The 11,497-nt window shown below is 44.9% G+C and overlaps 1 protein-coding gene across 1 annotated transcript; it reads right to left on the bottom strand.

The window, feature by feature from the left end:
* Positions 1 to 1,276: 1,276 nt before the first annotated feature.
* On the bottom strand, positions 1,277 to 2,752 carry LOC144695780 (uncharacterized). Its single transcript, XM_078566765.1, has 2 exons — positions 2,527 to 2,752; positions 1,277 to 2,390 (listed from the first exon to the last, which is right to left on the bottom strand). The coding sequence occupies exons 1-2, from the start codon at positions 2,731 to 2,733 to the stop codon at positions 2,085 to 2,087; spliced, it is 513 nt and encodes a 170-aa protein (XP_078422891.1). The 5' UTR covers positions 2,734 to 2,752; the 3' UTR covers positions 1,277 to 2,084.
* Positions 2,753 to 11,497: the final 8,745 nt, after the last annotated feature.

Below are 11,497 nucleotides of genomic sequence, written 5' to 3' on the forward strand. Positions count from 1 at the left end.
TATAGGCTGTAGACATTTTATCGTTTTACTCAATATTTTCAGTCAATTTGGAAACAATTAGCTCCTCTTTTGACATGACGATACAAGAGGTTTTTTCAGATTCCAGACCTGATGTAAAACTAGTGTTATAGATTGGCATCCCGTTCTAAACCTTCATGGACGGTAACATGGGAAGATGGTGGCGTAGTAATCATGCCACTGGACTAGTAATTCAAACGCTCAAGCTAATGCTCTAGGGAAATGGGTTCAAATCCCACTGCGGCAGCTGGTGGAACTTAAATTCAGTTCATAATATAAAAAACACCGGAAGTTGGAAACTAATGGTGACCATGAAACTATCATCAATTTATCGTGAAAATCCATCTGGTTCACTAATATCCTTTAGGGAAGGGAATCTCTCCTGACACACAGCAATGCGGTTGACTCTTAGATGCCCTCTGACATGGCCTAGCAAGCTACTCAGCTCAAGGACAATTAGGGATGGGCAACAAATGCTGCCCTTGCCAGCTGCATCCCATGAAAGAATTACAAAGATAGTCAATCTGCAACATTGATCTGAGGTCTAGACAGGAAGCTGAAAATATGCTTGATGGAGGTGAGATTGGACATGGCTGTAAGATGAGCAGCATTACTGCTTTATTGTCGGGGCCCATGTGCATTTCCTTTGACTAAACCTTTGTAAAACATTGGTTAGGCCTCAGCTGGAGCATTGAGCTCAATTCAGATCTTATGATCAACCACACTTTAGGAAGGATGTCAAGGCCTTGCAGAGATTTACCAGAATTACTTCAGTTACACAGAGACCCCAGAGTGGTTGTCATTTGAGCAGATATGATAGATCTTGAACAGTTTTGATATAGATAAAACCCAAGGATAAACTTACTTTCAGTGGCAAAATGCTCAGTGACCAGAGGGCACAGATTTAAGGTAACTAACAAAAAGAATTAGAGGTAGCATGGAGGGGAGGGTAGGGGGAGGGAGAAAGTAACAATTACACAGCAAGTTGTGATCTGAAATGCACCACCTGAAAAGGTGGTGGAAGCAGGTTTCACAGGAACTTTCAAAAGGAAATTGGATAAATATTTGAAGGGGAGAAAATACAGGGCGATGGCGGTTTAGAGCAGAGCGATGGGAATAATTTGGCCACTCTTTCAAAGAGTCAGCATGGGCACAATGGGCTAAATGGCTTCTTTCTGTACTGTATCATATTCTATTAGGCAAAGCAGGTATCCAGAGACCAATTCACCTCAGTGTCTTTATATTATTTGAGCAGGAAAGTAAAGCAAATCTGTTTTGTTTTAAAAAAAAGCAAACCTCATCTAGAAGAAACACAAATAATTTGATTGCGGAAGCATTTATAACAAGGGACTAGTAGTTTTTTTTTAAAAGTTTTATTACAAATAATTGTTCACAGAACATACTGGCATCAAAATGGGAGACATATTGGATACACAAATTGTCTGATCCATCAACAACCCCAGACTTATTTATAAAAAGTGAGTTTTCTAGTCCCACTGCTAGGTGAGATGTTCAACACAAACTGATTCAGTAAGAGACACATAAAACAAGACTCTTCTGAAGAAGAGTCATAGGGACTCGAAACGTTAACTCAGTCTTTCTCTCCACAGATGCTGTCAGACCTGCTGAGTCTTTCCAGCAATTTATTCGTTTCAGATTTCCAGCATCTGCAGTATTTCGCTTTTACTATAAATCAAGTTTTCTACTTATTAATTAAATATTATTATCTTAACATTTTAAATATTATCTTAACATTTTATAAATAACTCATAAATATGATAAATTACACAAGCTTTCAAACTCCTATTAAGCCAAACGGCAAAATTGAATCGAAGCTAATTCGTATCGAGGTAACCAGTACAAAATAAATTATTAGTCTTTTAAATATTATTACAGTATAGAACTTGAGTCAGAAGGTCTTTCCATGAAGATGGGAACGTCTTAAGTCTCTGCATGTGGGAAACGGGTCCCTTAGCATTTGCAGTTAACTACGCCTCGAGCTCATGGTCAGTTCATGCCGGCGATAATTCTAATCCTTCTCATGCAAAAATGAACCATTTCACACTTCACATCTTGCAGGATCGGACGAGCCTTGCAGTCTGGAGCAAGTGTCCTCCTGCAGGTTGCTGCTGGCTGCAGTTGTTTTCAGCACCCGGGGGTGCGGGGTGGAAGACGACAGAGAGGGCGGCAGAGCCCGATGGGGAGGACGGGGACGGGGTGGAAGTCGAGGCTAGCTCTGCAGCGCTCAGGTCCGGAGTGGGGAGACTCAGCTCGTCTTCAGTCGCGGTGTACACCTGGAAGAGGACGATGGAGAGGAAAAACAGGAGCAGCCTCTTGGTCACGTCCTTCTCAGTAGGAAGAGACCTTCTAACCTAGAGAGAGGGGAGGAGGGGAAAAACAAGAGCCTGTTAAATGAAAGATCCAATGCGTTATACGACTGAACTTTAAGATAGAAAGTGAACTAGGCATTTTTTTTCTCCCGCAGCAACTTTGACTAGATTGGTTTACCTGGCGAGGTGGATAGAGGATTTTCAGAGTCCGTCTCTTTCGCCTTTTGGGTTTCTCACTTTCCCGGAAGGGCTCGAAAGTGAAGATCTGGGGCATTTTGGACTTGCGGCCTGCGAATCCCATGGTCTGCCGTTCTGAGCTCGCCCGCTGACTCAATTCGTAACCGCTACTGAAATGCATTGCCCTTGTAGTGTAAATGATCTCCATAGTTTACTCAATTTGTGAATGCACGACCGTGTAACCTACCCTTTTATTGCCTCGCTCAGGCCCCGCCCCCTGTTCCGATTGGATACCTCTGATGAGTCACAATGTCACCTTCCATCCCTCTGCTTGCGATTGGTCAGGAAGGAGCTGCTGCGCTGCCCATTTATTTTTTCATGTATGAAAGGGCAGCAGGCGACATGGCAGGAAAATCCCCAGATTGTGCTTTTTTTTAAAAAAAATGGCAATGCGTGGGAGGGAGAGGCAAACCTTCAACTCTTCTATACTTAGGGCAAGTGTCAAAATAAAATAACTATGCAAATGAAGCGCAAGCTAAATACTGCAAACGCTGAAAATCTGTAACAAAAAAAGGTGCTTGGAATAGCAGGTCAGACAGCACCGGAGTTAACATCTCAGATCGCGAAGAACCTTCATCAGAACATGAAAATGAAACATTCCATATGAAATGCAGAGAAATAAAAGTTGGAAAAAAAACTGCAGGAAATCTGAAACGGATAAGGTGGAATTGGGAGATAATTTATAAATGAGCCAAACTTAGAATCTCTGGGCAGATTGCATCTTAAAATAAACTAGGGAAGAGATAGCAGAGGCACTACTAAATATTTATATTAAAAATGCGTAAAGGGAATACTGTCAGAGGCTGGATGGGCAGCTATTGTTATCGATATATTTAAAAAGGGAGATAGAACTAACCAGGGAGCTATAGTCCAGTTAGCTGGATGTAAGGTTACTCAAAGATGTGACAGAAAACAAATTAGAGGCTGAAATTATAACTAGCAGTCGTTCGCATGGACTCCAAGTGGTAAAGTCATGCTTGATCAAGCTTATGGAATTTTTTAAGGAAGTAACAGGAAGAATAGATAAGAATAAGGGTAGATAGGCTAATGCAGAAATATACGTGGATTTTTAATAAGGTCGTGTGTAGTAGATTTCTGGTCGCCACACTATAGGAAGGATGTGATTGCGCTGGAGAGGGTGCAGAGGAGTTTTACCAGGATGTTGCCTGAGCTGGAGTGTTTCAGCTACGAAGTGAGACTGGATAGGCTGGGGTTGTTTTCCTTAGAGCAGAGAAGGCTGAGGGTGGTGGGGGGGGGGGGGGGGGGGGGTATACAAAATTATGAGGGGCATAGATAGGGTAGATAGGAAGAAACTTTTCCCCTTAGTGGAGGGGTCAATAACAAGGGGGCATAGATTTAAGGTAAGGGGCAGGAGGTTTACAAGGGATTTGAGAGAAAGCTTTTTCACCCGGGGGTGGTTGGGATCTAGAACACACTGCCTGGGGTGGTAGGGGGGGTGGGGGTGCGCAGTAGAGGCAGGGACCCTCACAACATTTAAGAAGTATTTCGTTGAGCACTTGAAACACCATAGCATACAGGGCTGCATGTCAAGTGCTGGAAAATGGGATTAGAATAGAAAGGTGCTTGATGGCCAGTATGGACACGATGGGCTGAAGGGCCTGTTTCTGTGCTGTATAACCCTAAGACTCTACAAGATTCATGCCTCAGGTCAGAGTTAGACTCAGAATGAATCTTAAACTGGCTCCTAAATGGAAAGCAGAGTAGGGGTTAAAGGCAATTACTCAGACTGGCAGCAAGTGGGAAGTAGTGTTCCACAGGGAAATGGGCTGGAGCCACTGTTCAACATTTAAAGACATGATTTGGGCTTGGGAATCGGAAGTACATTATCAACATTTGCGGTGATGCCAAATTGTGTGTGTGGGTGTGTGTGTGTCAGGGCATGGGGAGAGGTGGGCTAGGGTGGTGGGTGGGAAGTGTATAGTTAATACTTAGGCAATACACTGATTTAATACAATAAGTTGTTAACAAACTTGCAGATTGGTATGTAAGCCACAATACTCCCCACCCCAGCCCACCTCTCCCCACACCCTCAACAAACACACACACACACACACACACACACAAACAATTTGGCATCGCCCGCAAATGTTGATAATGTGCTTCCGATTCCCAAGCCCAAATCATTTCTCTAAATGCTGAACAGTGGCTCCAGCCCATTTCCCTGTGGAACACCACTTCCCACTTGCAGGTGGTACATTTTGGTAGCGTGAAAATAAGAATCTAAATGGGGTAGAGGAGCAAAGAGATTTAGGGGGACAGACACACAACCCATGAATATTAGTGACACAAGTTAAAAAGGGCAAATGAATGCAAACAAAGCACTCGGGTTCATTTGTAGAGCAGAATTCCAAGCCAGAGAGGTTATGTTAAATTTACATATAAAATCTCGGCTAGACTGCACTTCTGAATGATTTGCTCAATTCAGGCCTCCATGTTATAAGAAGGCTGTAGAGGCACTGGAGAAGGTGCAAAATAAAAGTTCGACAAGGATAATGCCAGAACTGAGAGGTTACACCAATCAGGAAAGGCTGAACAGGCTGAGGGCTCTTTCCTCTAGAAAGGCAAAGGCTAACCTGATAGAGGACCTTAAAATTGTGAACTGCTCGATAGGGTAGATGTAGAGGAAAGGTTTTCACTTGCAAGGGAGTCCAAAACCGAGCACCATAAATATAAGATAGTCATTAATAAATCCAAAGAGAAATTCAGGAGAAACTTCTTATTTGAAAAGTGGTTAGAATGTGGAACACCCTACCACATCTGGCAGTTGAAGTGAATAGCATAGATACATTTAAAGAAAATCTAGATAACATGGGAGAAACATGAGGATTATCAGATCAGCCATGATCTCATTGAATGACAGAGCAGGCTCAATGGGCCGAATGGCCTACTTCTGCTCCTACATCTCATGGTCTATAGAAAAGATAGGCTAATGCGGTGAGATGAGGTAAGGTGGGAGGATACTCACACGGAGCATGAGCACCAGCATAAACCTTTCCTTTTAGGCTGAATGGCCTGTTTCTCTGGTGTAAATATCGTGCAACATGACATAAGGATAGGGACAGGAGAGGGCCATTCAACCCCTTGGACCTGCTTTTCACGGAATTAGATCATGGCTGATATACACCTTAAATCTATATACCCGCCTTTCCACCATACCCCATGACACCATGACCCAACAAAAATCTATCTCTGTTAAAAGTAAAACACTACGAATGCCGGTGATCTGAAATGAAAATGGAAGTGCTGGAGAAAGACTTTTCAAACTTCTCCAAAGTCATATTGGGCTCTTTTTCTCTCTCCACAGATGCTGCCAGACTGGCTGAGTTTTTCTCACACTTTTTGCTTTTTTCCCTATCTCTGCTTTAAAAGCTTCACTGTTCCCCCAGAAGGTACAGCCTCTGGAGGAAGAAGATTCCAGAGTTCTACTTTTACCCTTTGTGTGAAACACCGCCACCTGATTTCCCTCCTAAATGCAGTGGCAATCTCTAATTTTAAGAATATCACTATTTGATCTTGAATTCCCTCAATCAGAGGAAATACATTATCTGTCTCTACTCTATCAAATCCTATTTTGCGTTTTAAACACCTCAGTCAGATTATCCCTCAATCTTTTCCATTTAAGGGAATGCAAGCCTACTCTATGTAAACTGTCCTTATAATTTAAGCCTTTAAACCTCAGAATGTTTCTGCTGAATCTGAGCTGCACTTCTGTAAAGGCCAATATATTCTTCCTGTTGCACAGCCACCACAGCTGAGTGCAGTGCTCCAAATGGGGCCAATTTTCCATTTGGAAATGCAAGTTGGGTTTGATATCATAAACTTGAATGTACTCCCTTTTCTTGGGATGTTCCAACAAACAAGGGGAAGAAGTCAGACCGCACAAAACACCTCGATCAGATCACCTCTCAATCTTCTATAGTCAAGGGAATGAGTGCAAGCTTGGGAATGATCTGAAATACAAAGTTAACAGCAGTCAGTGCGAACCCGTAAGAAGAAGATTCTGCCAGAGATAACTTCCTGAAGTTATTGGAAGATCAGCAACTCGGGTGGACTATGACCTGTTGCATCCCACCTTCAGAAATTTTCTTCTGGGCAAATTTCTGCATGAAAAGTTAGAGACTAAACTCTAAGCTGTGTAGGTCTCGAGAAAAGGGATACAGAGCTGGCTGAAAGGATAGGAAACAATGGCCAGAGTTTTTCGAATGGCCGGGTTTCCCTTCTTGCCATCCGAAGAACCTACAAAGACCGATTCCCCAACTTGCCCGCAGCCATTTCACGCTCCAATGAGCATTAATTGGATAGAGGCGGGATTTCCGCCCCTCAACCGGGAGGAAGTCCCGTCTCAGAGAGCTGCCGCTCAATCTGATTGGCCGGCTGCTCTCTAGTCTCTGCAGTGGGCAGGACTGGGAGTGCCCAGAGCTGGTATTGCTGGAAGGTCGCTAACCCGATTCTTGATAGATTTCCCTTTCCATTCTCTGTTCTCAAAGCTCCTTGAAATCTGTTCCAATTCTGCGAGACTGTATCAAGTTCCAGCTGCCAGGAATTGAAACAAAGCATGTCTGAGCGAGGAAAACACACCCCTTGAGGTCCTCCGGAGCTTTTTCCTCAAGCTCCACATGCAACAAAAATCGGAAGACACCCAGCCACTGTGATGTAACTGCTCTTGCAAACATGTCAGGGTGCTTCGTCAACACTTTGGAACTCAATCCGAAAGAAAGTTGATCAGAGGCAGGCCCTGCTGGAAAGCGCTGCCTGGGAGGGTGATGGAGGCGGGTTGCCTCACATCCTCTAAAAAGGTATCTGCATGAGCACTTGGCACGTCATAACATTCAAGACTATGGGCCAAGTGCTGGTAAATGGGATTAGGTAGGTAGGTCAGGTGTTTGTCACATGTCAGTGCAGACTCGATGGGCCGAAGGGCCTCTTCTGCACTGTGTGATTCTGTGTGCAAACAATGCAGAGCAAAAGTCAGCAGAGCTAATAGAATGTTAGGCCGCCCGCTCTGGCCCATCCCTCAGCACACCTGTTACTGAAACTTTGATCCACACCTTTATTACTTCCAGACTTGACTATTCCAATGCTCTCCTGGTTAACCTTGTACCAGCAAGTTCCATTCACCCATCACCTCCTGTATTCGCTGACGTACACTTGCTGTCAGTCAGGCAATGCTTCAGTTTTAACATGCTCATGTTATCTTTAAATCCCTTCATGGCCTCCCCCACTTCCCAAGCTCTGTAATCTGCTTCAGCCCTACAACTCTCTCAGCTCCCCTAAACCTGGCCTCTTGTGCTTCTCTGATTTCCATTGCCCCACCATTGGAGGCCATGCCTCAGTCCTAATCTCCTTCAAACCCACTTCTTTCACTAAGCTTTCAATCACGTGTTGTGTAATATGTCCTTACCTGGCTTGCATCATATTTGACTGATAATCGCTCCTGTGAAGTGCCTTGAGACAATTTTTAACCACGTCAAAGGTGCTATATAAAAATGAGTCTTTGCTGTTGTTGTAGTGCTTTTCGCAGTGCTCACCTGTCAATTATTCCTTGAAATAGGGACATAGGATCCGGAATAGACCAATCAGCCCCTCAAACCTGTCTCATCTTTCAAATCAGATTGGGGCTGATTTGTGCCTTAACGCTATCTATCCGCCTTGGTTTCCCTTATATCCCTTAATGGAGTCCATCCCTAATAAAAATCTGTCAATCTCAGTTTGGAAATTTTCAATTTACTCTGTCCTCAACAATTTTTTGAGTGACAGAGTTCTAGCCTTCCCTCTGTGAGAAGAAGTATTTCCTGAGAGCACCCCTGAACGGCCTCGTTCTCATTTTACAGTCATGCCCCCATGTTCCGGATTTCCCCCTACCAGAGGAAATGGTTCTATCTACCCTGTCAAATCTTTTAACCATCTTAAACAGCTCAATTAGATCATCCATTTTTACTTGTGAGAATACAAGCCTTGTCCATTTGGCCTGTCCTCATAACTTAACCCTAGTAAACACAGTATCATTTTGGTGAATCTGCACTGCACTCCCTGCAAGGCAGATCTATCCTCCCTGTGGTGTGGTGAGCACAATTACTCCAGATGGGGTCTAACCAGAGCTCTGTCCAGCTCTGTACAACTTCCTTCCCTTCCATCTCATCTTAGGAAAAGAGTATTTGACAATCAGGATCTCAAACCTGAGACTAAGATCATGGTTAACCAAGTAACAGTGATTCCCACACTCCTATATGCTTTGAAGACTTGGGACAAGCTACAGCAGGCACCTCAAAGCACTGGAGAAGGACCACCAGCAGTGCCTTCACAAGATCCTCCAAATCCAGTGGCAAGGAAGGTGGTCCAACAGTAGCGTCATCTCCCAGGCCCAGCATTGAGTCCCTAATCAATCAAAACCAGCTCTCCTGGGTGGGTCATGCTGTTTGTATGCCTGACACCAGATCCATAATGTAATTGCTCTACTTAGAGCTCAACCAAGTTAGCAGATTCCCAAGGGGACAGCAGAAACACTTTAGGGATGTCCTCAAAGCACCCCTGAAGAGGTCAAACATCCCTGCTGTCTCATGGGTGATCCTAGCTTATGACCGACTAAAATGGAGAAGGATCATTCAGGAGGGCACTGAGGATATATGGACATGCAATTGAGGAGCAGGAGTAGGCCATTCGGCCCCTTGAGCCTGCTCCACTATTCAATAAGATCATGGCTGATCTGATTGTGGCCTCAATTCCGTTTTCCTTCCTACCCACTATAACCTTTGACTCCCTTTTCAATCAAGGATCTATCTAATTCAGTCTTAAAAATATTCAATAACCCTGCCTCCACCACTCTCTGGGGAAGAGATTTCCATAGGCTCTCAACCTTCTGCAAGAAAAAAAATTCTCCTCACCTCAGCCTTAAATGGGACATCCCTCATTTTTAAATTGTGTCCCCAAGTTCTCGTCTCTCCCACAAAGGGGAACATCCTTTCAGCATCCACCCTGTCAAGTCCCCTCAGGATCCTGTATGCTTCAATAAGGTTGCCTCTCAATCTTCTAAATTCCAATGGATACAGGCCCAACCAGTGGAACCTTTCCTCATAGGATAACCCCCTCATTCCAGGAATCAGGAATCAGTCGAGTGAACAAACGCATTTCCTGACTGGGATTCAAAGCCGGACTGCAGCGGTGAGAGTGTTGAATCCTAACCACTGGACTACCAGGGAATGCTTGAGAAACTCCATCGGGAGCATACAGAGGTGAAGCCAAGCCATCAGGGAGAGCACACAAACCTCCAAACAACTCACCCACCCAACCCTTTAATCACCTGAACCACGTATGGCAAGGTCTGCAGATCATGCATTGAACTTACCAACCATTTCAGAGCACATTGAAGCAGAGTGGAAGCAAGTCATCCTCGATCCTGAGGAGCTACCTAAGAAGGAGATCCCATTAGTAGTGACCCCCCCACTCCCCCCTCTACCCTCTCCCCCCCCCCACCTTGAGATAAAGGTCAACATTTCATCTGTGTAAGTTTTTTTTATTCATTCATGGGATGTGGGCGTTGCTGGCTAGACCAGCATTTATTTCCCAACCCTAATTTCCCTTGAGAAGGTGGTGGTGAGCTGCCTTCTTGAACCGCCGCAGTCCATGTGGTGTAGGTACACCCACAGTGTGGTAAGGGAGGGAGTTCCAGGATTTTGACCCAGTGACAGTGAAGGAACGGCAATATATTTCCAAGTCAGGATGGTGAGGGGAACTTCCAGGTGGTGGTGTTCCCGTGTTGCTGTCCTTGTCCTTCTAGGTGGAAGCAATCATGGGTTTGGAAGGTGTTGTCGAAGGAGTCTTGGTGAGTTACTGCAGTGCATCTTGTAGATGGTACACACTGCTGCTACTGTTTGTCAGTGCTGGAGGGAGTGAATGTTTGTGGGAGGGGTGCCAATCAAGCGGGCTGCTTTGTCCTGGATGGTGTGAAGCTTCTTGAGCATTGTTGGAGCTGCACTCATCCAGGCCATTGGAGAGTGTTCCATCACACTCCTGACTTGTGCCTTCTAGATGGTGGACAGGCTTTGGGGAGCCAGGAGGTGAGTTACTTGCTGCAGGATTCCCAGCCTCTGATCTACTTTTGTAGCCACAGTATATATATGGCTAGTCCAGTTCAGTTTCTGGCCAATGGTAACCCCCAGGATGTTGATAGTGGGGGATTCAGCGTTTGGTAATCCCATTGAATGTCAGGGGTCAATGGTTAGATTCTCTCTTGTTGGAGATGATGTGGTGGATTTGTTTAATCGCCTGTGTGTTTTACCTGGCTGAGTACAGAGGTGCAATTCTGTTTAGGGTGGAGAGGATCGCGAGGTTATAAGAGAATTTGTTGCATTGAAATTAATAGAAGGTAAATCTATCAGATCCTGCAGAAGCATGCCTCCCCCACCCCTCCTCCACTGCCCACGCCCTCACCCAACTCCAGCTACATTTGCCAACTCTCTTTGGTATTGCTGGAAGGTCGGTAACCCGATTCTTGATAGATTTCCCTTTCCATTCTCTGTTCTCAAAGCTCCTGGAAATCTGTTCTAATTCTGCGAGACTGCATCAAGTTCCAGCTGCCAGGAGTTGAAACAAAGCATGTCTGAGCGAGGAGGAAAACACACCCCTTGAGGGCCTCCGGAGCTTTTTCCTCAAGCTCCACACGCAACAAAAATCGGAAGACACCCAGCCACTGTGATGTAACTGCTTTTGCAAACACGTCAGGGTGCTTCGTCAACACTTTGGAATTCAATCCGAAAGAAAGTTGATCAGAGGCAGGTCCTGCTGGAAGAGCTGCGGTCAGCCTCCATTGACCCCACCTAGGGAAAGAAATTTAATTAGCCAGGGTTCTTACTGCTGACTGGGGCACGGTACAACCCTTTGCTGTACAGACAAGC

Source organism: Cetorhinus maximus, chromosome 21, assembly GCF_964194155.1.
Source record: "Cetorhinus maximus chromosome 21, sCetMax3.hap1.1, whole genome shotgun sequence".
Classification (NCBI taxonomy): Eukaryota; Metazoa; Chordata; class Chondrichthyes; order Lamniformes; family Cetorhinidae; genus Cetorhinus; species Cetorhinus maximus.

Coding starts and splice junctions, on each gene's coding strand:
- LOC144695780 (XM_078566765.1), bottom strand. CDS start 2,733: ATGGAGATCATTTACACTACAAGGGCAATGCATTTCAGTAGCGGTTAC. Junction 2,391..2,526: donor TCCTCTATCCACCTCGCCAG/GTAAACCAATCT, acceptor CCCTCTCTCTAG/GTTAGAAGGTCTCTTCCTAC.